General features: G+C 39.2%; 3 protein-coding genes across 3 annotated transcripts; 1 reads left to right on the top strand and 2 right to left on the bottom strand.

Moving 5' to 3' along the window:
* On the bottom strand, positions 1–26675 carry LOC146577680 (uncharacterized). Its single transcript, XM_085267696.1, has 8 exons — positions 26667–26675; positions 26416–26601; positions 25701–25779; positions 23159–23273; positions 21486–21656; positions 21173–21321; positions 20713–20853; positions 1–537 (listed from the first exon to the last, which is right to left on the bottom strand). The coding sequence occupies exons 1-5, from the start codon at positions 26673–26675 to the stop codon at positions 21590–21592; spliced, it is 456 nt and encodes a 151-aa protein (XP_085123822.1). The 3' UTR covers positions 1–537; positions 20713–20853; positions 21173–21321; positions 21486–21589.
* On the top strand, positions 2014–5691 carry LOC146577681 (uncharacterized). The gene is made up of 7 exons (XM_085268356.1): positions 2014–2115; positions 2364–3034; positions 3127–3172; positions 3586–3677; positions 4046–4156; positions 4278–4554; positions 5410–5691. Exons 1-7 carry the CDS (start codon positions 2074–2076, stop codon positions 5617–5619), a joined length of 1449 nt encoding a protein of 482 aa, XP_085124482.1. The 5' UTR covers positions 2014–2073; the 3' UTR covers positions 5620–5691.
* Positions 5940–10430, bottom strand: LOC146577682 (uncharacterized). The gene is made up of 13 exons (XM_085268339.1): positions 10248–10430; positions 10079–10154; positions 9720–9997; positions 9511–9588; positions 9347–9423; positions 9186–9251; positions 8895–9100; positions 8004–8100; positions 7763–7925; positions 7583–7686; positions 7349–7493; positions 6413–6533; positions 5940–6244 (listed from the first exon to the last, which is right to left on the bottom strand). The coding sequence occupies exons 1-13, from the start codon at positions 10428–10430 to the stop codon at positions 5940–5942; spliced, it is 1899 nt and encodes a 632-aa protein (XP_085124465.1).
* Positions 26676–27190: the final 515 nt, after the last annotated feature.

Genomic DNA, 27190 nt, shown 5'->3' on the forward strand with positions numbered 1-27190 from the left:
TTCTCTCATATTTCCTCTTTATTATTTTCATCACTGTTTAAGAAACGTAACAAAGTCTTATAAAGCATCTAAACCAGCATCATGAAGTGATGTTTAAAGATGGCAGCAAGCTCACAGCATCTCTCAACTCAAGAGCAACATTCAAAGTGCACAGGCTGAAGGAAAGTATTGATTTTATCACATGCAATTACAATACGCCTTTTCATCTGTATCTGGATGTACAATGGGTATCGTTGTTTGTCCCAGCAGTTTACAATACAGAATGTGCACGTCTGTGGGGCTTTTATAAAGATTTCTATTTGCATTGATACAATTGCTTGGATCACAAATTGTTCTAACTTGATTAAAGTCACCAATGATAAAGGTATTCTTGCGCTTACAGTTACCATTATTATCTCTGTTTGCTATCAGATCATCACATCCCCCTTGTGGGATCATGTTGATGATATGCTGGTTTTCTGAACACGTCCGTTAGTCATGCAGAGCACAGTGCCAGAGAGCGCCACCAGCAGGAACATGGAAGTCTTCATTGTATTTCTATATCGAAAAAGTAAACAGAGTGAATATATAAATCAGTATTATTTCATTTCATTTATTAACTTGTTTATTTTTCCATTTTCCTAAATGTTAATCGTGCTTAACTATTAAAGTAAAACTACAGATAGATAGGAAACTCTCTGAAAAGTCAAACTGTTTTCAGTGAGTTTATATATTTGCCAGAGGAAAGGTCAGAATCTGCATATCTGACCACTTTGAATCAATTTATATCTAAACAGAAATCAGTAAAAGTTCAAATCAGTTTATCAATATCCTCACTTATGAGGATATTGATATTCGTATAACTGGAGTTATTATAGATTTTCATACATGACATTTGTGAAAAAGGCGAGGGTGTCAGGCTACATGTGTTTTTTTGTTTTGATTTTGTCCCCGCTCTCTCCCTCCCTCCTTCTCTCACTGCCTGGGCGGAGCTCATCTGTGGGCTCCTGCCCTTGGCCCACGCACCTGGTGACACCTGTGGCTCATCACCCAACAGTGTTCCAGTCCCCTTATAAGATGGCAGCCCTGTATTTCTCGTCGCTGGACCGTTGCCGACTCTCGTCAGTGTTAACCCCAGCTCAGTTCGTTCTCGTGTTTCCCTAGTGATCTTCTTACAGTAACCTTTTGCATCTCTGCGAATAGATTTCCCTGGACCTGCCCCTGTGTTACCTGAGCGATCAAGTGTGTGAGGATTGGAGCGAGCTTTTGTGTTTCTTGTGGAGTGTGAAGAGGAGCGTGGAGCGTGGATGGAGTGAGGACTTTGGAGCGTGTGTGGACTGCAAGTGTCTTTCCTATGGAGTTAAATCAGGGCCATAATGTTTGTGTAGTTAAAAGAAAAATTTGAAATCGAAAATATGTAAACTGAAAGCAAAAGTCACATTTTTAGAGTGAACTTTGAAAAAGAAAGAGTTGGATTTAAAATAAAATCAAACGTTTTGAATATTTGTATTATTTCTATGAGTAAACTTTATTTAAAAATTTTCAGTAATCTTCTTTTCATTATTATTATTTTTAAAAAATCTATTCAGTCTCAGATTACATTTTTTCAGATTCAGATCTTTTAAATTAATGTACAAAAAAAAATTCTTCAGGTTCGGATTTTTCTCTCAGCTTCAATTTTTTTTTTTCACTTTCAGATCTCTATTTTTCAGTTACAGACTTTTGGCCCTGTTTTGGCCTGGTGGGCGTGGCTACACAGAGAGGGGCGGGGAATCATGAGTGACAGCAGACCGCTGCAGGGTCAAGATGGTCCATTCTTCATGTTGCCTTCAGGAAACCTGGGAATGAACATAATTTATCAAACACCTCCTGCACTGTATTATTTGATAATGTTTAGAAAACATGTCATGCGTAACTGCTAAAACTCAGTTACTGAAGCTCTTTCAAGCAGTAATGTGTACAAATTACGCCGTAACTGATCAATTATGAGACGTTTTCCCAGCCACTACGTGAGAAGTGGTCATTTCCCATGCTCTCAAAGAAGCGCGCATTGTATCGAGTGGGGGCTGCTGTTAACTTGTCCCTCAGTGAACGATGGCGTCGTCTTCCAACAACACTGCTGGCGCGAACAATCAGGTGAGTGTTTAAGTTTGGAACAATTACACTGCAGTCTGTGAATACTACGAATTTAAGAAGTGGCTATTGTTACGGTTAATTTTTCGGCTATTCTGTTTTTTTATTTTATAACGTTTTTTGCTGAAATGCTAGCTCAACTGAATCGCCTCGCTATCATTTTCTGCTGAAACTTACGTCCTAGTTGATCTGTATGCTTGGAGAACAACAAAGTTACTTAAGTAACGTAAAATTCTTTGTATTTAATTTAGGAGCAGCTAAAGAGAGAGATGCTTCAGCGACTACTGCATAAAGTTTCCCGGGTCATGCACAGACAACCCCTCGATGTGGACTATTTGCAGTTTGTTATCGACCATGAGATGGTCCTTTTAAGATCTTTGTCCGATCAGGTTGAGATCCCTCAAACTATTATAAATGCTCTGATAGAGCTGTCAACTGTGCTCAATATGGAGGACGTCAATGAACAAACACCCTCGCAGATGTCAGTGTCAGAAGGACAGCTGGGACGTCCAAAGTACAATGTATCGCCTGTACAGCTCCAGACACTGACAGAAATGTTCTTATCAATCACCCAAATTGCAAAACTTCTTGGAATATCTGTGAGGACAGTGAAACGTCGTTTGCATGAATATGGCATTTCCATAAAGCAGTGCTACAGTACAACAAGTGATGAAGAGCTGGACAATTTAGTAAGATCTATAAAGACAAGAACACCTCATGTTGGATACAGGATGATGAAAGGGATGCTTCAAGCCATGGGCCACCATGTACAGTGGAAGAGAGTGTACTCGTCGATGCACCGTGTGGACTCTGCTGGTATTTTCTCAAGAATGACAAGGCTGGGATTTGTGGTCCGAAGGACATATTCAGTGCAAGGTCCTCTTTACTTGATGCATATAGACACAAACCATAAACTAATAAGGTAGGATGAAGTCTGACAATACTGCTAAATACTGAATTATGTTTTATACCTGTTAATGCCCTAGTTGTTGTTTTTTGTTGTTCTTTTTACAGATTTGGCCTGGTGATATTCGGAGGGATAGATGGGTACTCAAGAAAGGTGATTTTTCACTTTCAAAATTGAGCTGAAGGAGTTGTTAATTGAAAAGTGAAATACTTGTGTTTTGGTCTACCATAAAACTTACCATATACTGTAATATAGAGATCCTTCTGTAGAACAAAATGTTCCTAATCTGTTTATGTTTGTCAGTATTTGGTGACTATAAATGCTTGGTAAAGTAATACTTCAAGTTGCTAAAAGGATTTCTTTTTTTTACCCTTTGCATTTGGGTGAATAGTTGATTACAAGTACTGCTACATCTCATGGCAGGTAGGGAATTATGTAGCCTGCTTTTTTTCTTGTACTTATAAAATAAATGTACCAAGCTACAATACCTGATAAACATGTTTCTATCTTTAATTATAGTAACTTGACTTGACCAAGTTTCCACTTAATGATATTTACATCTCTAGATCATGTACCTGGGTGCTGCTGCCAACAACAGAGCATCAACTGCACTTGCTTTCTTCTTGGATGCTGTACAAAAGTATGGCTTTCCATTGAGGTAAAATCTACACAAAATTAATTTTCACAATGATTGTGCAAATGTGTAAATATGATTCCCCCCCCCCCCCCCCCCCCCCTTGATTAGCAGTGTAATTATTTTGACATGCAATATGTAAACTGTAGCCTATATGATCAGTTGTTTATAAATCCCCATACACTTGTTTAAATGGTTCAAACATTTAGAATTCTTGAAAGGTGTGCTTATACAGAGCTGCACACTGTTGAATGACCAAAACAATAAACTTCTAATAACCAGTCTAAAGTAAAATTGTATTAAAAACACAAAGGCTGCAATAAATTTTAAGAGTGACATGTTTTTTTTAGATTTAAAACAAATTGTACTGTCGATGTTTAATTTTGTTTCAGAGTTCGAGGGGATCAAGGGGTGGAAAATGTTGGAATAGCAAGATGCATGTTCACCATCCGGGGCTGTGGAAGAGGAAGCTTTCTGTCAGGCAAGAGCGTTCACAACCAAAGGTATGTGTAGTATTTGTATAAATGTCCCATGGAAATCAGAAAAATGTTCTTATATATTTTTCAATTCAGTGAATTTCTGGGTAAAATTCTGAAAACATTGCCATATTTTGATGTTGAACAGAATAGAGCGCTTGTGGCGAGATGTGTGGATGGCTGTTTCAAGCGTGCACTATGAAACCCTTCACAACCTCGAGGATGAAGGCCTTCTGGATCCAACTGATGGTGTCCACATGTTTTGTGCCCAACATACATTTCTTCCACGTCTGCAGAGGGATCTGGATGTCTTTAGACAGGGTTGGGATAACCACCCTCTAAGGACAGAGAGGAATCTGTCCCCACAACAACTGTGGACACTGGGACTCCACCAGAATCCAGTTGATACTCCAGACACAGTGGAGGTACTAAAACCAATCTAAATTATACAATCCCTCTTTAATCAAGTTTCAAAAAGTGCACTTGGAGATGTTGAAAAAAAAACACGGTGTGCTGTCACTGCAGACTATCAGCTTTAACTTGAGGGTATTTGCATCCAAATCAGTTAAGTTGTAGGAGTTACAGCAGTCTGCATGTTACCAAAAGTAATGACACAGAACATTAATCATAACTGAAACTGGATCGCAGAGACTTCAGCAGATGTTGGGCTTCATACCTGGTGATGCTCTGTCAGGCCTCTACTGCAACTGTCTTCACTTCCAGCTATTATTGAGGCATTTGCCCTTCAATTTTGTCTTCAGCAATGAAACACTGCTCCGTCAGATTCAGGTCAAGTGATTGACGTGGCCACTGCATAACATTCCACTTCTTTTAACTATTTTTTTTTTCTGCAGAATGCTTTAAGTGATTGTCCATCTGGACCATCAAGTGCTGCCTCATGAGTTTCGAAGCATTTGGCTGAATATGAGCAGATATATTGCCCAAAACACTTCAAAATTTATCCTGCTGTTTTTGTCAGGAGTTGCTTCACTAAATACAAGAATATCACATCCCTGGCCATGGAACATCAGAGAAGCCAATTGTTCCATTACTTTTGGTCCCTTAAGTGGAAGGCACATATGAAAGCAGTTCAAATACCTCTGCAGTTATAGCCAATCGTGTTAGTTTCATTTCAAATCCATTGCGTGGCATATAGAGCCAAAAGTAGAATTCCCATGTTGCAATATTTTTGGAGCTGACTGTTTGTCTTAATTTTCCCAACACTGTTTTTGAATAGTCATTTGAAATTTTTTTTTTTTTTTTTTTTTAAATCGTCACAGGAAATCGAGGATGCGTACTTGGATGTCAACTCTATTGGTGAGCTGGATGGGAGCAATCCTGGAGTAATTCTTCCATCTGTTGAATGTCCTCTATCTGAGGAGGACATGGCAAGACTAAGAGACACTGTCAATGTAACAAGGCCCTCTCAGTCACATGGCCGAGACATTTATTTGGATGTACTTAACTTTGTACTAACTCACCGTTCCTAGGCGGCAACATCTTTATTTTGAATTTTCAACCCAGAGAAGGTTCATGAATAGCTCAGACTTTTATTTGATGTGATATACATGTAAAATGAACCTGCCAGGAAATTTTTATGTGAACACTCAAACATCAAATTACAAACTATTTTTTTTGTCTCTGTCACATATTTTCAACAGTAAACCTGTATGTTTTTGTGTGCTTCATGCCACTCATTAAAGAACTCTGGCTGTCAATCTCCAAATTTGAAATGTGCTTCCTGAACATTAAATGGAAGGAGCAGCATTTTGAGTTACACCTCAAAACTATTGATAGACAATGCTATGCGTTACACATTGTTAAATTCCTGGCCAAGATGAAAAGCCTCCAGCAGAACCAGTCTGAATTGACTAAAGGACTTCATATGTTTCACAGGCAGGACAATGGTCTTAGCACAGGATGACACAACAGGATAGCAGATGCTGTGATTTCCAAAGTCAGCTTCACAATTGTGATTAAATTTTACCACCACAGCAAAGTCCTTCTTTTCTGAGGGCAGGAGAGGAACATGGCCTTGACCGGTGATCCATTGCAGAAACCTGGCAGGTGTGATAGATCTTGGGCCATCTTCGTCAGCTACATGTTCTTGACCTTCTGTTAGGATAAGAGTGAATTTTAAGACGTTTTGAAGAACCCTGGCCTTTTGGACAAAAAAAATATCTAAATATTTGAATTCGATACAAGTCTAACTTTTGTCACAAAAACCTTAGAATATAATTTTGGAATGTGACAACTATAAACTAGACAAAAATAACCATTTACCTTCTGACTCATAAAGCAAGTCCTGAATGAAGTTAACCAGGTCCAGCTCAACCTGATGCTTGGAGGTTCCCTTCTCACTCAGCTGAGGGTGAATGGACGCCATGACAAACTCGGCAGTAACCTATGATGATATTAGAAAGCAAAGCAACCCAGCGGCTTGATTACTTCAGGGCTGCAGTATTCGGGCCCTAGAACTTTTCCACAGTTTGTCACATTATAGCCACAAACATGAATATATTTTATTGGAATTCAACATAAAAGACCAATAAAAAGTGGTAAACAATAGAGAATTGTAACAAAATTCATCCATGATTCCAAACCTTTTTTTTTTTAACAATAAATAACTGAAAAGTGTGGTGTGTGTAATTATTCAGCCCCCTCAGTCAATACTTTTTAGGAACACCTTTTGCTGCAATTACAGCTCCCAGTCTTTTAGGGTATTTTTCTACCTGCTTTGCACATCTACAGACTGACATTCTTGCCCATTCTTCTTTGCCAAACTGCTCCAGCTCAGTCAGATTAGATAGACAGCGTTTGTGAACAGCAGTTTTCAGATCTTGCCACAGATTCTGGATTGGATTTAGATCTGGACATTGACTGGGCCGTTCTAACACATGGAAATGTTTTGTTTTTCTATTGTTGCCCTGGCTTTACTGTATGTTTAGCAATCATGAGGAAATGTCTATGTGCAACTCACTACACTGAGACCAAAGGGGGCTGAATAATTACACACACCACACTTTTCAGTTATTTATTTGTAATAAATATTTAGCATCATGTATGATTTTTGTTTCACTTCTCTAATGTACACCGCTTTGTGTAGGTGTTTCATTTAGAGTTCAAATAAAATAGATTCATATTTGTGTCTGTAAGGTAACAAAATGTGTAAATGTATGTCATACATACATGTAAAACTGAAAATAAGTTTGTACTCACTTTCACATCTCCCCCAAGGACGAAGAGAGGCTGGCAGATTTCTGGGTATTGCTTAATCAGCAGGTGGAGGCCATACAGCTGCAAACCCTCCTTGAGTTGTTCCAACATTGGCTGCAATCTAAGCACAGCATGGAGTGTAATGGCTCTGTGGGTACAAAAAAGAGATTAAACAACATCTTCAGATGCTATTTTTCTTACATTCATATGGAAAAATGAAAACATGTCACAGCATACCGGACAATCGGTTCCTTGTTTTGAACCGAGATGGCTCCAGTGAATCCACAGTTTAAAATCTCATCAGTAAGGCCCTGAAGTGACTGCTCAGTTGAAGATTCCACCTAAAAGTAATTTAACAGATGAAATTATATAGCTGCAATGTGTAATAAGGCAATATTTTTACTAGTTATACAGCACCTGGTCAATCAGTAACCGCAACTGTGAATCTGCCACTGTATTTTTATCCAGCTGTGTTGGGTTGATCTGCCCATTGCAGAGGTAACTGTAAGCCCACTGGCTGAAAAATGTAGGTGCAGGACCTCCTTGTGCCAAACTGACGGCCAGAATCTCACCAACAGTCCTACTTATACAAACAGCATGAGTGTATTGCTTATAGTGTAAAACATGACAGTTTTCACTTTCTTTAAAACAAACATGCCTGAAGAGTCCACTGTCAAAGTCAGTAAGGGAATAGCGTGGACTTTTTTGGTGTGGTGGTCCTTCAAAGAAACGAGTCTCGATTCCGGCGACCATTTCTATTGAGAGAAGGAAGTTATGAATTATCGGATGTAAAACATTCATTTAGAGCTGGGTGAAATAAGATTTTTTTCATATCACAGTATTTTTTTCATTTGAGGCAATACTGATATATACATATATATATATATATATCATAATGTGTCTCACTGATTTTGAAGGCTTAACATGACAGATGTACTGAAGGAACATCATACATCTGTTCCAGATATGTAAAAATTCCATTCAAAATGAAAATATTGATTCAAAAAAGATGCCCTGCGATGGACTGGTGACCCATCCAGGTTGTACCCCACCTCTCGCCCTGTGACCGCTTGAGATAGGCACCAGCACTCCCCGTGACCCCACAAGGGATAAGCGGCCAAGAAAATGGATGGATGGATGATTCAAAAAATAAATCATAGTATACAGAAAGGTGTACTTGAGACAATAATATTGACACCTTTTATCAACACCAAACCAGTAAGCTCATAACACAACATAGTCACATCACAGCCATGCTATGGTTATAAAAAAAGACTATTTTCCCTGTGTTACCGATGTTTTGGTTTTCGACCTTGGTTTTCTCATTTTTGGTTTCGGCCAAGAACTTTCATATCAGTCCATCCCAAATTATAAACATGATTGATGTATAGTTTAGTAAAGGAGAAATATAGTCATATTTACAACACAACTGGAGCAGAGTTCACTTAGAAGATAATATATATATTACAGAAGTATAAAATTTAGGGATTGGTCATTTCTTCAACATAAATAATACGAACGGAAAAGTAATTGATCTCTTTAAGTTCACCTGTGAGAAATTCTTTTCGAAGGGCACCAGTGTCGATTCCTGCTTCCCCAAAGAAGGACACCTTCAACATGGCAGTGGGTGAATTTTTTTTTTGACGTTGCCACTGCAGAAGGCCTCTCTCCAGAATGTTTGTTCTTGAAATAAGGATGCTGAACTGCTTCTCCACATCAACTCTTTGACAAATCGCATCCAACACATCGTCGACACTAAAAAAATCCATAAATGAAAGAATAAACACTCTTTATTCAGTTCAGAGTATTAATAGTCATCTGTCTGTGTGATGTTTTTTACCTTTTCATATGGTCCTCTTGTACTATGTTCTCCTCAATTTCATCCATGTCTATTACATTTTTGCTTCTAATAAAAATAAAGAAAAAGTTGGTGTGTCAATGGGAAATTCTCAAGATGTTATATCCTATTTGTAATTTTAAAAGCCCTGCTTTTTCAACTACCTTTCTCCACATGTGCTTGCATGGATTTCAAGGAAATAAGGTTCAAATTTCAAGTTACAGATAGGACACTGAAGTTTCTAAAACAGAAATGAGAGTTAAAATATTGAATAGAATTCCATTGTAGTTATGTTAATGGTCTATACTCATTTCTATTAAGATATTACTTCTTCATCCAATTCCTCTGTGTCGGTGTGCTCTTCAGAAGGCTGCACGGACACTATTTGGACTTCGGTTTGACATGCCTATCATAATTAATAGACATATAACATTGATGATTAAGATAAAAAAAAAGTGGGACAATTTTTTTATTGCCATTTCAATGCAATGCAATTTCATTAAAATAAATGCATATATTGTTCTAAGATGTATGTACCTCTGTGTCCTCAGCTGAAGACCCAGACTCTGTGCACTCCTGCACATGAAGAGCCAAAATATGCAATGGCAGACTTACTTTGCATCTTTGGCATTGTGCTTTGGGCATATTTTTAAATTCAACTGCATCAGGAGGTAACGGAGTAAGGTCAAATTCTTGCTGTAAAGGTACTATATACAGCAAGTTTTTCCCATTTCCTGTCATACTGCGTATTAGGGTCCCTGTGTAACCTTCAGAATCAGGAGGGACCAGTGTCAGTTTCCTTTTACCCTGACCACCTGAAAAAAGTAGAGCCCAGATGTAGTTCACATAGGTGCAAATTATGGGACTGTCATGTAATAAACATTTGTTACCCCTACCTGTAGCCTTGTAGAGCAACCATCCTCCAGTCAGACCCTGCATTTTAGGATATTCACTTTGAAGAAGTCCAAATAACTGCAGAAGAAGATCAATATTGTGATGCCTGCAGACTTGATGATCTTTACAGAGACATATAAGTCTGAAAATCTATATATTTAGTGCTTTAACCTCTTCATGGTTCATGTCCCTGGACATTGTGAGATGTCTTTTACCCAGTCCTGCCTGTGCAAGCTGAAATTCCTCAGAGGAGGTAGGTGTTGTTTCTGCATTACAGTTCAGCAAGTATACATAGAAACTGAAAGGCTTCCATGATTTAAAAGGTGGTGTCACAGGGATCCTTGGATTATGCATCTTTCGTTTTCCAAGAAAACTTTTTTTTCCAAAGAAACCAGGGAAAGATCTGAACGGAATTAGAAAAATATATGAAAATGACAGCACAGTTATAACACACCAAAAAGGTTAAAAACTTTTTAAATACCGGTAATTTATTTTCATATTTAATTTAAAACCTTGCCATCTCTTGATCTACAGAGGGAGGTCCCTGTTCCTGCCTTACTCCCTGTGCTGCCTGGTGTTGTCCCTGAGAAAGATTCTGAGTGAGCACAGTAATAAGATTCTGTGCAGCAGCTTCCACTTTAGAATTGTAGTTCACATTCTAAAAAACACATATATAAAAAAAATTAATAGGTAAAACATAACAGAAATTATCAAATATGTTAAACATAGGGATGCACCGATACCGGTATCGGCCTCGAAACCAGATTTTCTAAAGTACTCGTTAAAACTCCCCCGATACCATGGTTTGAGAAATGTCTATGTTTGAGCGTCGTGTGAGAGGTTAATCACGTTTTTCTCTAAATAATTAGTTATTCTATAATATGTTACATACAACATGCTTTAGTTTTCATTTTAAATAAAAGTTCTAAATTCCATAATAGTCCCTTGTTTTAATGTAAAATCATATGACTATGTGACTGTAACTTGTACATTTAAATCATGTTTTTATTAAGTACTCGGTATCGGCATCAGCGTGTACTGAAATGCAAGTACTCGTACCCGTACTCGTTTTCCAAAAAAGTGGTATCGGTGCATCCCTAGTTAAACATAAATAAGTATGCATCAGCATGATAGTGTATAATGCTAGCACAAACAAAAATCTGGGAGACACTCAAGAATGTTTGCTTCCACTTAATTAATTCTTGTTTTTAATGGCCTTTCATTTTCTATGTGATGACCAGTGAATCACCAGTGCTGTTTTCACATGCTCTAAAGTAATAATTGCAAATAACATGTTGACATATCATCAAAAAAATTAATTGTATTAACAATAAATGTAAGTATATAGGGCTTGGCATTACGCTTTGAATTCTGGTATGTGGGAGCCATGTTAATTGTGTAAGAAATGTAAATAAACCATAGAAACAAACAGTACATCAGAGAAACCGGAACCAGATAATGGATGGATGAGAGTCTTGCAACATTGCCGTTGCCCAGGTGATGAAGACTGCATCCCAAGCCCGATTAGTTATGGAGTCTTTTAAAAATTTTTCCATATTTTTGGGGAAGGATCAAATTGTTAATATTACTTTACCTTTCGAAGTAAGTTTCAGCAGAAAATGATAGCGAGGCGTTTCAGTTGAGCTAGCATTTCAGCAAAAAACGTTATAAAATAAAAAAACAGAATAGCCGAAAAATTAACCGTAACAATAGCCACTTCTTAAATTCGTAGTATTCACAGACTGCAGTGTAATTGTTCCAAACTTAAACACTCACCTGATTGTTCGCGCCAGCAGTGTTGTTGGAAGACGACGCCATCGTTCACTGAGGGACAAGTTAACAGCAGCCCCCACTCGATACAATGCGCGCTTCTTTGAGAGCATGGGAAATGACCACTTCTCACGTAGTGGCTGGGAAAACGTCTCATAATTGATCAGTTACGGCGTAATTTGTACACATTACTGCTTGAAAGAGCTTCAGTAACTGAGTTTTAGCAGTTACGCATGACATGTTTTCTAAACATTATCAAATAATACAGTGCAGGAGGTGTTTGATAAATTATGTTCATTCCCAGGTTTCCTGAAGGCAACATGAAGAATGGACCATCTTGACCCTGCAGCGGTCTGCTGTCACTCATGATTCCCCGCCCCTCTCTGTGTAGCCACGCCCACCAGGCCAAAACAGGGCCAAGTCTGTAACTGAAAAATAGAGATCTGAAAGTGAAAAAAAAAAAATTGAAGCTGAGAGAAAAATCCGAACCTGAAGAATTTTTTTTTGTACATTAATTTAAAAGATCTGAATCTGAAAAAATGTAATCTGAGACTGAATAGATTTTTTAAAAATAATAATAATGAAAAGAAGATTACTGAAAATTTTTAAATAAAGTTTACTCATAGAAATAATACAAATATTCAAAACGTTTGATTTTATTTTAAATCCAACTCTTTCTTTTTCAAAGTTCACTCTAAAAATGTGACTTTTGCTTTCAGTTTAAATATTTTCGATTTCAAATTTTTCTTTTAACTACACAAACATTATGGCCCTGATTTAACTCCATACTTTCCCCCCTCCTGTTCGTGTGTGGATTCCCGGAACCCGTCTTTTCCCCACTGTGTAAATAGATCACCTGGTGCTTCTGTAAATAAAAAACCTTTATTGTTCCCTACTCAGAGCCTACGCGTGAGTCCGTTCAGTCCCGTTGTGACAGAGGGTAAGGACGTAAATCGACTGGTAAAGAGGGACTGGTGAAGAGTCTGCAGCCGCAGCACCGATCCATCTGTCCATCTCCTGTTCCCTTCTCTGATCACTCGTGAACAAGACTGCGAGTTTTGTAACTTAATAAAAGCAGTAATTTGTTTGCCAGAGGGCCCCTTCCACGTCACACCCTGTTCTTTCCTTCTTGTCTTATATGAAAATTCACTTTGTGTAGCTTTTTGGGAAATTGTTAAACTTCAGGAAGATTCTGAACATGCCCCATCGTTTAGCCAGCTCTTTGGAGCTGAGCAGGTTCAGGCCTGTTGTTGTAAGTTTTATAAAACGATCTAAAAGGATCAAACATATCAATAAATTATGAGATAAAAAAAATTACTGTTTCACTGCACACACAAACCTTCTCTTATTAGCACAACACTGCCCAGGCCTCAGAGTGTATTCCTTATAGACTATTAAACCTTAGCATGTTATTTTAAAGTCTTACAGGTGAAACAGCCAACCAGTGATCCTAACTGTAATTTAAAATATTCAGCTGCAAAAATGCTTTTAGCAAATAGTTTTTTATGACTGTGCTAAGATTCAATACTAGATTTTTGCTGGTCTGATTAAAAGGTTAAATGTAGAAGTTTTGGGATCATATATTAATACTTCCTAAACAATAAAGTTGTTGTAGAGAATCTATGTTCATTATTGTTGCTCATCATGGAAAGACAAAGACATCAGACTCTGCTGAAAAATTTTACACTCCTACTCTCTGCACACAGCGGTCTGAGGGACCTTCCAGGATCGGGGATTTTATTTATTTTGTTCTTTTTCGGTCTTACTGGTTAGTAGGTTGTGATTATCTACCTGGTGATCTCTCATTTGGAACATGATTTGCTCTGGAGCAGATTAGGTTCAAAGCATGAGTTGACCTGGCATTATGTCTTGGATTACAAAAAAATCCCACATTAAACCTTGAAGTTAGCCGGATAAGACAGCGTTCTGTTTCACAGTAAAGGCCTCAGAGAGTTGTTGCTAACCAAAGTCTATCTTGTACAGCCACGCAGCATCTAATGACGTTTTGTAACCTGTCACTACAAAGGAGCAGTGAAATGATTGCTGTTTTAGCGCACACACACAGTGTGGTGATCAGTATAAGGACATTAAAGTGATGTTGCAGAAAGCTGCATCTGGTCAGAAGGAAAAAAAACACGCACACTTGGAAGACTTGGCCAGATTTGCACAAAATGAATGGCTGACAGTGGACAGATACAAGGATGTGGATGGTCACACCCTCGTGCATTAAAGAGGCCGTTCACAAAACCAAACACTCAACAGACACAATAAGACAGCTGATCAGTTTGCCTCACTAACTCATCTACACAAGGCGTGTTGTAGAAGTAGAGCAGGGCGATATGGCCAAAAATATTCATCACGATATAAATTTGAAAATGTGCGATAACGATATAACTGACACGAGACAAAATACTTTACAACTCCACTTCATTTGTGAAAAAAAAAAAACAATCAATGTATTTTCACTTAAATAAGCAGCTGCTTTTCATGTGCATTAAACTTATATAAAAATGTAACAGTGCAAATGCAAATTCCTCCCTGACAGTTTAACCAAAAGGCATTTCCAGTGGAAACTGGCCGACATATCCTCAGCACAACCATGTATAATATCCACAAAACTTAAAAAGAGGTTAAACAAACACACAGTACAGTAATATTATGTTGAAGCACAGGACGTATCACTCCGCGAGGCTCCTGCCTACGATAGCCGTAATGCTCCAACAATCCATCAAGCGGTGCGGCTTCGTAGCTTAGCAAAGTCGTACTAAAACATTTGACAGATTTTCGAGCGCCGTGCACATAAAATCGTTTCCAGGTCAGTAAACACAACCAGGATTCATACAGTGGCTTGCAAAAGTATTCGGCCCCCTTGAACTTTTCCCCATTTTGTCACATTACAGCCACAAACATGAATCAATTTTATTGGAATTCCACGTGAAAGACCAACACAAAGTGGTGCACACGTGAGAAGTGGAACGACAATCAGACATGATTCCAAACATTTTTTACAAATAAATAACTGCAAAGTGGGGTGTGTGTTCTCCCCCTTTGGTCTGAGTGCAGTCAGTTGCCCATAGACGTTGCCTGATGAGTGCTAATGATTAAACAGAGTGCACCTGTGTGTAATCTAATGTCAGTACAAATACAGCTGCTCTGTGACGGCCTCAGAGGTTGTCTAAGAGAATATTGGGAGCAACAACACCATGAAGTCCAAAGAACACACCAGACAGGTCAGGGATAAAGTTACTGAGAAATTTAAAGCAGGCTTAGGCTACAAAAAGAAACAACGTCCCACGGAGCACTGTTCAAGCGATCATTCAGAAATGGAAGGAGTATGGCACAACTGTAAACCTACCAAGACAAGGCCGTCCACCTAAACTCACAGGCCGAACAAGGAGAGCGCTGATCAGAAATGCAGCCAAGAGGCCCATGGTGACTCTGGACGAGCTGCAGAGATCCACAGCTCAGGTGGGGGAATCTGTCCATAGGACAACTATTAGTCGTGCACTGCACAAAGTTGGCCTTTATGGAAGAGTGGCAAGAAGAAAGCCATTGTTAACAGAAACCATAAGAAGTCCCGTTTGCAGTTTGCCACAAGCCATGTGGGGGACACAGCAAACATGTGGAAGAAGGGGCTCTGGTCAGATGAGACCAAAATGCAAAATGCTCTGTGTGGAAAACTAACACTGCACATGACTCTGAACACACCAGCCCCACTGTCAAATATGGTGGTGGCAGCATCATGCTCTGGGGGTGCTTCTCTTCAGCAGGGACAGGGAAGCTGGTCAGAGTTGATGGGAAGATGGATGGAGCCAAATACAGGGCGATCTTGGAAGAAAACCTCTTGGAGTCTGCAAAAGACTTGAGACTGGGGCGGAGGTTCACCTTCCAGCAGGACAACGACCCTAAACATAAAGCCAGGGCAACAATGGAGTGGTTTAAAACAAAACATATCCATGTGTTAGAGTGGCCCAGTCAAAGTCCAGATCTAAATCCAATCAAGAATCTGTGGCAAAATCTGAAAACTGCTGTTCACAAACGCTGCCCATCTAATCTGACTGAGCTGGAGCTGTTTTGTGAAGAAGAATGGGCAAAGATTTCAGTCTGTAGATGTGCAAAGCTGGTAGAGACATAAGGCAAACCGGATTATAAGGAGCACTGTCAATTTCCAGAAAAATCAAAGGACTGATTTTTAGAGTGCCTTATTTTCCGAAAAGCACAGTAATAACATAATAACAACGGCCCGCTAGCATGCTCTTGGTTGCTGAGGGCTATGCTGTGGCTGAGCTGCAAGATTAACTCTGCAAAACCAACTTTCATCAAGTAACAGGGCTCTAGAGTGCAACCAATTTGGTCGCAAATGCGAATCCGTGTAAATGAGAGCAGGTACACTGATTCCACACAAAGACGTAAACACAGAACGGACCGACGCATCAGAATCAACTTTGTCTTTCTCGGCTTTCTCACCCGACGGCTCGTAGACGGACACGCTGTCGGAGCTTAGCGATCCTGATGCGTCCGGTCCGCGCTGCGATTACGTCTTCTTGCGCTGATTCTGAGCTGCAGGTTTTGTCTCTCCAACCAAAATTCAGAGCCAGCAGCAAAAGAAGCAGCAAACTGCGCTTCACATTTGATCAATGTCATTAATTTTGCTGTTTTGCTTCCACGACTATTAAAATCACACTCCATGCACAGCTAGCTCTCTCTCTATCTGTCTCTGTACTTCAAGAACAGTTTCCCGTCTCCAATCTCTGTTTTCTGTATTATTCATTCGCTTATTACCCACCAGTCTACCGTTGTTTACAGCGCTGTGGCTGCTGTCTTTTTCTTTTTTTCACTTAAATGACCTCGGACAAGAAAGCCTATTTTTTCTGTTGTTCAATACTGAAGAAATTTAAACTTCATATGCAGAACATTGTAGAATATTTTTAAGGTTATCTGCTATAAAAAGCCAGACCAGGAAAATCTCCTTCATGTTTTTCTGTGTTTTATTCTTAGTTACTTTCACACAAAGGCATCTGCTGTGATGTTCACAATTCTGATGAAGTCAGTACTGATAAATGATCAGAGTTATAATATTTCTGACTGTCTGAGGCTAAGTTGAATCGAATCGGGACTTTGAAAACCGGAATCGAATGGATTATAGAAATCAGTGATGATACCCAGCCCTAGTGAGCAGCCTAGGCACGACAGAAGTGGATGTAGCTGTAATAGGAAAACAACTATTGCTAACTTTTCTGTTAAGTTAAGGCCTGATCCTTCTGAAATTCATAGCCAGTGCTCTGACACGGTGTCATCAATCTTTGAATGCTGAAAAAGCACAGTGTATCCAGAAAAACACATTATATTATATCCCTGTCTCTCTCCATCCACCTCTCTTCTATCCGTTTAGATGTTTACCTGTCCATGTGACTGTTGACATTAGGAAGCTGTCACTAAACTGCTGTCGCTGCCAATGACTGTCATGTCCCCCTCGAGTGTTAGCCCCCCTCCAGAGCTCTAAAGCACAGGCTTTAATAAGCCCGGCAAGAGAAATGCCAGCTTCCTATGCAGCCTGAGCTGAGAACATTGGAGTGACAAAGAAGAGGGGGGCAAAAGTCTGATGCACACTAGGGCTGCCACGATTAGTCGACTAGTCACGATTACGTCGACTATCAAAATCGTCCTTTGAAGCTTTGTAAGATCACAAAAGACGCAGAAATAAGTAGCAGGATTTAAAGACATAAAGACCTGGATGGCCGCTAACTTTCTGCTTCTTAATTCAGATAAAACTGAGGTTATTGTACTCGGCCCTGAAAATCTTAGAAATATGGTATCTAACCAGATTCTTACTCTGGATGGCATTACCTTGGCCTCCAGTAACACTGTGAGGAACCTTGGAGTCATTTTTGACCAGGACATGTCCTTCAATGCACATATTAAACAAATATGTAAGACTGCGTTCTTCCATTTGCGCAACATCTCTAAAATTAGAAATATCCTGTCTCAGAGTGACGCTGAAAAACTAGTTCATGCTTTTATTACTTCCAGGCTGTAATTCATTATTATCAGGATGTTCAAAAAGCCTTCAGCTAATCCAAAATGCTGCAGCAAGAGTCCTGACAGGGACTAGAAAGAGAGAGCAGATTTCTCCTGTTTTGGCTTCCCTTCATTGGCTTCCTGTTAAATCCAGAATTGAATTCAAAATCCTGCTCCTCACATACAAGGTCTTAAATAATCAGGCCCCATCTTATCTTAATGACCTTGTAGTACCATATCACCCTATTAGAGCACTTCGCTCTCGCTCTGCAGGCCTACTTGTTGTTCCTAGAGTATTTAAAAGTAGAATGGGAGGCAGAGCCTTCAGTTTTCAGGCCCCTCTTCTGTGGAACCAGCTTCCAGTTTGGATTCAGGAGACAGACACTATCTCTACTTTCAAGATTAGGCTTAAAACTTTCCTTTTTGCTAAAGCATATAGTTAGGGCTGGACCAGGTGACCCTGAATCCTCCCTTAGTTATGCTGCAATAGACATAGGCTGCCGGGGGATTCCCATGATGCATTGAGTTTTTCCTTTCCAGTCACCTTTCTCGCTCACTATGTATTAACAGACCTCTCTGCATTGAATCATATCTGTTATTAACCTCTGTCTCTCTTCCACAGCATGTCTTTTATCCTGTCTTCCTTCTCTCGCCCCGCCCCTCCCTGAGCCTGGTTCTGCCGGAGGTTTCTTCCTGTTAAAAGGGAGTTTTTCCTTCCCACTGTTGCCAAAGTGCTTGCTCATAGGGGGTCATATGATTGTTGGGTTTTTCTCTGTATCTATGAAGCGCCTTGAGGTAGGGCTGCTCAATTAATCGAATTTTAATCACGATTACGATCTGGGCTTTCAACGATCATTAAAAATGACTGAGCCGATTATTAGCCCCTCCCTCATTTATCCGCGACACCTTAAAGGCCGGTCCGTGAAAATATTGTCGGGCATAAACCGGTCCGTGGCGCAAAAAAGGTTGGAGACCGCTGATTAAGAGGACCCGAGGGAAGCTCGGAAAGCTAAGCAGAAGTTATTTGGAGAGAAGAGTGACTGCCGTTGGTTGAAAAGAGAGTTTAAAAAAAAAAAAAAAAAACTTCAGTGGTGTTGCACACTATTTTATATTATTTTTTTAAAGTCATTGTTAACCCTTTAAAGCCGGTCAGAGCAGCACGCTCCGTTTTGCGTAACTATTTTTAAATCCCTGTAGAACCTGAACCGTGTAAGCTAGCGCAATAATTTGTTTTGCATATGAAACCGGAGGAGTTGTACTTACATCTGATGCCATCAGCTTGTCCTCGGTCACGGTTTCCTTCCACATATAGCTTTGCAAAAATTGCATAAAAAGCGCTTGCAGGAACAAAAACATAATATTCCAGAAACACGCTTTGCCGTTCCTATCAGCTGTTCGTAACACAGTGAAATGATGCACATGCTGTTTTCTTTGCAAATTTGCATCATAGGATTGTTTTTTGTTTTTCCTGCAGTATATAAAAATTGGTGTATCTCCAAAATAAAACTATGAAGACACTCAAAATAAATTTCCTGTGGTGGGAAACTATTTTTTGCAACTTTATTGTATTTAAAGTTTTGAGGGATAAACCTCTTAAATTTCTCCAAGTAGAAATATATGTAAACAAAACAAAAGCGATTTTCAATTTTTTTTGTAGTTTATTGCACTTTTTTGCAATTTATGTAATTACTATGGACTTAATGCATACATATTATTAAAATATGGGCTATAACAGTTGTATTGATGTATAGCAACTTGAAATGCTCCCACAAATGGCACTACAGCATGTAAAAAAAATAAATAAATAATATAAGCTCTGGTGGACTTGGTTCCATAGTAGGTCTTAAAGGGTTAAATAAATATCGTCAAATAATCGTGATCTCAATTTCAGTGAAAATAATCGTGATTATCATTTTTGCCATAATCGAGCAGCCCTACCTTGAGGCGACTTATGTTGTGATTTGGCGCTATATAAATAAAATTGAATTGAATTGAATTACTTAGCCGAAACCCAAAGACTGCTTGGTTGAGTTAACTTCCTGAACTATCTACACCAAAAGAACAAATCCTTTAAAAATATGATCCTGGTTCCAAAAATATGGGGTAAAGATAAGAAGGGAGGAGGGAAAGAAGAGGAACTAGGAAAAAGATGAAAGAGTATAAAAAGTAGAGCAAGCCTGGACTTAACCTCTGCTAACTCCTAATGAGCTCAGTAAAACTGCTGAGGTGGTTCAGGGAGGATTTCACAGCAGGCTGTTTGCACATCCCTGGATTTCAGACATCCACTCTTCCACTATTTATGGGCCTGACTATGTGCAGCGCTTCAGCTGCTGAACTGCGCAGTTTGATTGCAATTCTCTGTGAGGTTGTGTGACGAGAAAGAGCCCGTTCTTCTTAAATATTCCACGTGGCCAGTTTTTAATCGTAAATTAGGATCATGTGCTGTGGCTTTAACAGCTTCACGTGTGGAATTTTAAAGACACTCTGAGACAATATCTGTAGATCATGTTGTTGTGTTACAAGTCAATATAGAATCAGAGCAATGTTTTAACTTCTTTTGCTGAAATAATCTACCAGTGTTAAAAAGTGACATGCCAGTTGCTCTGATGTCCGCTGATCAAACAGTGTATAAAAAGTATAAAAAGTAGACGTGTGTTTTGACAGGTTAGAACGTTAAAGCTTACCAACACTAATTGTGCCTGTCCAGTAAATAATAGAACTATTTCTGAATGAAATAAGCCTGTTGTTGGGCAGCATCTTTCATTCTTTCACTATTAAGAGTTTAAAACTAAAGACGACTTGAATAATTTTGACTCACATAATGAAAAGAGAGGTTTGTTTTACTTACCCTGAAGGCTCTGAGGACTGCTAATGGGTCATCAGTTGTGAGTCTCTGCAGGAGTGCTGGCCAGCAGCGATGAGCCATAGGCAGCAGTTCATTTTCCCTCTCACTCAGCACCTGAACGCACAACTCCAGCACATCTAGTACCTAAAGACAAAGACGCACAACACACCTAACAATTATCTCTGTTTTGATCCTGATTATATGTGAGCTGAAACTAATTACTGAGGTCTTCATTGAGAGCCCAAACTCCTGAGCAGGCACGACTTCAGCACAGACTTATTTCTGTTTCACTCCTGGACCAGACTGAATGTTTTTCCTTGATGAGCATTACACCACTGAACAGTCATCCACACAGTTCTGACAGGATGAATTGTACCAACGCTGGCGGTCCTACCTTCACAAGAATGATTATTTTTGTTATTAGTCCAACAGTTGACTCTACGTAAAACTACTGATACAGTACCTTGAGTCGGAGCCTGAGGCTGGGATCAGACAGCAGATGAATGCAGCGCTCCATAACATCCTTAGTGATGCTGAGGTGGGAGGGAAGCTCTGCTTTCACATCAGGACTACCAGTATCTTCAACATCCTCACACTCAGTGGGAGGGACTTCTGCAATGGAGCACATGTACAGTTAGACTGCCAGTTTAGCAGTGAGGTTCAGATTTCTATGACTCTTAATTACAATGATCCATCTCCTCTACACTCTGAATCTAAAATAATCACCACTACAACCTATAGCTTATATTCCACTGGCCCTTAGACAGACCTATTACCTTGGTCTTCAGTGTTATAATCATCCTCTATTCCAATGCCCTCTGCCAGTTCTTTCTGTTTGCGGTAATTCAGCAGGAATTGGCGAATGCTGAGGTCTTCCTGGTCACTGGAGCTCTACCTGGAGCTGACAGACATACTGGTCCTGCAACAATTGGAAGGAAACCACCTCGCTAAAGGAAAAAAAAGACAACAATATCAAAATAGGTTTGATTACAATAAAATAAGTCAGTTAATCAAAATCAGTGTGACAGAGATGCTGATGTTTTTGAAAAGAGCCCATTAGTGACATTTAATTCCATATTTTTACCGTGACGGCTTGTAAAACTGCAAAAACTGCAGACACCTATAGTGCCGCTGTCTAAATATTATTATGAATATGAATTCTATAACAGAAAACGACTGAGCATTTAAACCATCACGATGTATTAAATGTTTCCAAAGATACTGATAATTTGATAACAAGAAAAGTTAGTTCTCCTCAAAATGCGCCTGACTAAAAGTGGGATCAACCAGTACATATAATATTCATCCTGCTACATTTAGAAAATGGCAACAACAGTAAACATGAGTAACTCCACCGTGTGTCTATCCGGTCTTTAAGTGATGACGTGATCAATCCTACTTCTGGGCCCAAACTACTCTGCGTTTAATAAGGCTGTTGTGTTTTTAACATGTTTTAATGCTTTGTAACTTGTTCTATTTAATCTCAACAAGCCCCTTACAAAAAGTAAGCGATCACTGTCGGCCTCTCTCAGTTTTTATTACAACTATTCATTTTAAAGCTCAGTTTTTAAAACCTTACCATGTAACTACAGCCCAGGCAATGCAGCAGCACATTAATGACTAACCTGTATGTGGATGGATTATCTCAGTTGTTCTCTTGACTGAAGTTTGGTCCGTTTACAGCATCCTGCCATGCCACTGCATTTGTCCCTAACCATCGGGAACCCTCACCTTAACTCTTATCCAGTGGAAAAAAGTTCCCCTTCATCACTGTGTTAATGTTATGCTAACATAGCTGTTTCGCTAGTCACATAGCACATCACTATATACCAGCTAGCCAAACTTCAGTAACCCTACAAACATCACTGCTGCTTACTTTCCTGTCTTCATGTATGTCAGAAGTGATAGCAGAGCTGTGCCTTTTAATTTGTTTTAGAAATCCCTCAGTCAGAACCTGGTATATTATATTTAGACGGAAACTAGTGAGCTAACTCTCTGCTAACTTCTAACTTCAGACAGATTTTTAACTCTCAGTGATCATTTGACTTTGGGACCTGCAGTGTAGTTTGGGTCCAGACACGCTAATGACCAGACTTAAAGACCAAATTTCGGGTCACTTTTGCTGGTCCCAAGCCCCAATAAAGAAGCTAGCTTGAAGCTTGACATAAAAAACAATAATTGCTAAGAAAAGTGTAATTTGTAGTTCTAAATATATTCTAAATGCATTTAGATCGTTTTTACTCACTTTATGTCTCTTCCACGATGTTACGTCTCTCTCCTATGTTGGTTACAATTACATAAGCACTTAGCAGGACAGTGGAAAAACCCAGGGCCACAGTGATACTGAGAATTCCACGGTGTTCACTGTCTTCAGCAACCTTACGAGGGCCGGTTGAACGGCTACAGTCTTATCATACACGTGCAGTGTTCCTACAAGCCATAAGGTTACCTTGAGTGAGGAAGATGATGATTGAATGTCCGTCTGAGTCCATAGGTTGAGGTGCAAGCACATTTCTCCCATTCTCCACAGAGGGCAGTGGCGCATAGGTGTGACGTCACTAACACTTTAAAAGATAGAGTTTGCACAGATGTACAATCAAATCTTCTTCTATTTAAACACAAGAGACAGCAGGTCTATTTGCAGTGAGATGTAATACTCCGATGAATTTTAAACACGCTATAACATTTCACACATCGTTATGAGAGGAGCGTTTCTGAGGCAACGACAAAAGGCTGGTTTTCAAGGGGATATTTCTGAATTTTCTTTTTCGCTTTCCATCTTCTCTGCATCACAGCACAACAATTGGATTAATAAACCTGCAGCTGAATAGCAGCAAAGGGATTTCAAATATTGCTTCATCGCTAATAATTTCTGGTGTTTGTATCTAGTCATTTCTAGACAGTGCAGCCACTCCACCACTAAATATTCAATTTATGTCTGCAGCAAAATTCCAGCTTTTTTTATTCATTTTTTCCCCCCCAAGCATGACTGAGTGCAGACAAATCTACATTGTGGTCATAACTGTGTTTACTGTTGTTTACTGATTTAATCCCCTTGAATACAGATGAGCCAGGATCACAGTTTTAATGAGTGCCAGGTGGGTGCAAAAATATGTTAATTCAAGGTCATGTCAAGGGGTTAAGACTCACTGTGTTTCAGGTCAGCGGAGCCACAGCTCTGACTACTGCCACCTGTGACCCACTATGTTATTACTTTAGAAGGAAGAGGTGAGGTGATAGCAATGATTAAACATCCACTTTGTTAAAAAGAGCTGAAAGTCAAATACTGGAAAGCCACGTGTACTATTGGATTTTACTTTGCTCCAAGCAGATCTAATCTATATTTCAGAGGGAAAGATCTTTGTCCCAGGCCAGCACTGCAAAATCATCTGAAGCAGTCATTTAACAGAGAACAAGCAGCAGTTAGCCACACTTTGGACAACCTCTCCACTAAGAAGCTGACCTACATTCTTAAAGCAGCCAACTTTGAATGCTAAATCCTGCTGGGTTAGAGTTGAGAGACACACAAAGAGAATTCTTCTTTATACATATTCTACTATGACTGCAGCGACAACTAATACTGTTGTCTAATGCTATCTGGACACTTGACTCTCAGGGCAGATGTTCATAATGATGATGACAAAAATGTGGCCAATGTTTTAACACAACCTGCACTAATGATTGTGAGGAATATTGAAGCTCTAACACCACATGTGTCTCATTCTTACATAATGCATCACAAGTATTACTAGGATCAATGAAAAATAAAGCATAGCTGTGCTTTTTAACCATCTGTATTGAACATCTGGATCTCTGCACTGTGACATAAAATAGAAATCTTATGTAGTACATAAAAATTTTCCCTTTCTCCATCACAGATTATAGACATTCGAAAAACGTCAAACACTTAAAAACTGAAGACAATCTGTTTCGTCTCGTATTTTAAAAATGGCGTCAGGCGGTTGCTGTCAGTGCCTCTGTCAGTGCGCCCCAGGGTGGCTGTGGCTACAATGTAGCTTGCCATCACCAGTGTGTGAATGTGTGGATGACTGGATATGTAAAGCGCTTTGGGGTCCTTAAGGACTAGTAAAGCGCTATATAAATACAGGCCATTTACCATGCTGTGCACGTGATGAAATTGTATGTTTAATGATTTTTTTCCCTGCCATTATTCAGATTGAAGACTCGTGGAACACAAGTAATAACATGATTAAGTACTCACTCTAATGCGATTACTGAGTTCATCAAAAGTAATGAGTTACCGTTAAAATACTGCATTAAAGACAAAGTAGTAATGCTTTAATGGCTAAAAATTATGATGCATGAACGCTTCCCGGCCAATGCAGCCTTGCAGTCTGCTGTATCTTTTCTGTCAGACAACCTTCAAGTAACCCGTCTTAAATCTGACAGCCACCTTCTGCTTTTCCGACTTCATGCCGTTTCCTGCAGCACCACATGGCTTTTTGCTTTGACTCCTCAATCACTTTCAAATGAAAACAAACTGTCCCACAGAGGGAAGGACAAACTTTTAAAAAGTCCAAAATAATCCTTTCAGGGAAAACAAAACAGGAACTACTACTCATTCTAAATCTGAGTGGGACTAACAGCGTATAAAACCAACTGTGGAGTCGACGCTGTTGTTTTAACATAAAGCACCGAGGCAATACTGTTCCTAAAATTCAGTGGGACAATTTTTCTAAAAAAAAAGGAAAATACTGTGTGGACTGAATTCCAAGCAGAAAGCTACACGACAAGAGTAAGTAATGCTTTTACCAGAAAGTACAGCACAGGAGGACTTACAACAGCCATTAAAATGCACCCACATTTGGGTTGAGCGACCTCTGCATCAAACAGAGAGCATTACTGTGGAGAGCACAGATACAGGACTTTCCACTGCAGCATTCAATTACAGCAGTGTGGTTCAGAATGCAAAAACAGCTGGTGATAGTACAAAAGAGCCGTGTAATGCAAAAAGATTGATGAGAACATACCTGTCTCTCCCCACAGTGTGTCATGACTATCAATTTGCACAGCGTGCTCATTATTCAACGCCAGCAAGCCTCTCACAACCTGCCAAAAAAGAAACTTAGATTAATGACATGCTGTTTCAGCAGAAAAAAAAAAATAATCAAATAAACCTTTGAGAGGTTACAGTATACAAAATGCTAATCTTAAAAAACATTAACAAAAACGCGCATTCAAATAGTTGAACTTTAAAAGTGTCTTTTCTGCATGCAGGTTGACTTCACTTGGCCCAGTTATGTTATTCTAATCCAGGCCTTGGGAGCCAATTCCAGCTAACGAGGGAGCCAAACTAAACCTTGAGTCTACGTCTCACCGGGGCAGCTGAAGGCGCTGCACTGTTATCGATTGTGAATCTACATGCAATTCTGAACAGTACTTCTGGCTTTGAGTCATATTCACAGAGAACGCTGTGTGCTCATTTTTATTTTATATATCTATAGTTCCTTCTGATCTTTAAAAAAAAATAAATCAGAAATTCTTTGTGAAGGCTGTTGTGAAACCATGCAAGAAAGAAAAGGTCTTGTCTCACTATTAAAACTGGAAAAACCAGGATCCTGTGTGGCTTAAAGTATGTTTTTTGTACATCCATGTTTTCTTTCTTTTGTAGCGAGAAACAGTACAAAAAAAAGGGCATTTATGTCTATGGATCTGGTAAAATACATGCATGTGTGTCAGTCAGACCTGTGTGTGCCCCATGCTCGAGGCTGCAATCAAAGCCTGCTGCAGAGCTTTGCTCTTCAGAGAGAAGTCCTGCTGCTGCCCCTCAGCACTCCATTCTAGCTCCAGCAGGTACTGGATAATCTCAAGGTGTCCTCGTAGGGCAGCATGGACCAGAGCACACTGGCCACTCTTATCTACATGATCAACCTGGCAAAAAGAAGATTCTTGGTTTTAATAAACAGAAACAGCAAAAACCTGTGAGGTAAATATACCGTATGCATGGTTCAGACGCATTTTTCAAATTTAAGTAATTTTTACGCACTTTCAAAGTCCATTATCAAGCTTTTCCAGTACATTACCAAAAAAAGAATGAATGTTTCAATTTGCATTACCTCAATAAGACCATGTAAAAATTGAAACAAATCATCTTAGGTCGACTTAAAAGTCCTTTGTTCTCCTTTTGTTAAAACAGAGAAAAATGCACCACACGAAAACACTGAAAAAGGAAATGGTTGATTTATATGCATATAGTGTACAAACTCAAAACACATATTTCTCTTAAAACAGAAAGATGTGCAAATGTGAACAAATCAACTTAAAGATATTCATCTCCACTTGACAAAAAACAACAACCACACAAAACAAGAAAACTGCACAAATTAATAAGTCTTTAATCATTAATAATAATTAATAATTTTTGTGACACAAAAATAGGAGACAGATGTTTGTTATTTTAACTAGTTAAGCACACATGCCCAGAGAAATGGGCATGTGTGATCAGCCATTAACATATGAA

This window comes from Mchenga conophoros, linkage group LG3 (genome assembly GCF_057382185.1).
Source record: "Mchenga conophoros isolate Kocher_MC1m ecotype Shallow Benthic linkage group LG3, M_conophoros_male_GT1.1, whole genome shotgun sequence".
Lineage (NCBI taxonomy): Eukaryota > Metazoa > Chordata > Actinopteri > Cichliformes > Cichlidae > Mchenga > Mchenga conophoros.

What these genes read in the sequence shown, in the direction of transcription:
- LOC146577681 (XM_085268356.1), top strand. Translation starts at nt 2,074, where the DNA reads ATGGCGTCGTCTTCCAACAACACTGCTGGCGCGAACAATCAG. An exon ending in CTGCTGGCGCGAACAATCAG is followed by an intron (nt 2,116 to 2,363) that starts GTGAGTGTTTAA and finishes TATTTAATTTAG; the next exon opens with GAGCAGCTAAAGAGAGAGAT. An exon ending in AAGTATGGCTTTCCATTGAG is followed by an intron (nt 3,678 to 4,045) that starts GTAAAATCTACA and finishes ATTTTGTTTCAG; the next exon opens with AGTTCGAGGGGATCAAGGGG.
- LOC146577682 (XM_085268339.1), bottom strand. Translation starts at nt 10,430, where the DNA reads ATGCATAATCCAAGGATCCCTGTGACACCACCTTTTAAATCATGGAAG. An exon ending in GTTGCTCTACAAGGCTACAG is followed by an intron (nt 9,998 to 10,078) that starts GTAGGGGTAACA and finishes TACTTTTTTCAG; the next exon opens with GTGGTCAGGGTAAAAGGAAA. An exon ending in TCGAAAAGAATTTCTCACAG is followed by an intron (nt 8,101 to 8,894) that starts GTGAACTTAAAG and finishes TTCTCTCAATAG; the next exon opens with AAATGGTCGCCGGAATCGAG.
- LOC146577680 (XM_085267696.1), bottom strand. An exon ending in CACACTGTGGGGAGAGACAG is followed by an intron (nt 23,274 to 25,700) that starts GTATGTTCTCAT and finishes TATCTTTTAAAG; the next exon opens with TGTTAGTGACGTCACACCTA. An exon ending in CATCATCTTCCTCACTCAAG is followed by an intron (nt 21,657 to 23,158) that starts GTAACCTTATGG and finishes TTTTTCCTTTAG; the next exon opens with CGAGGTGGTTTCCTTCCAAT.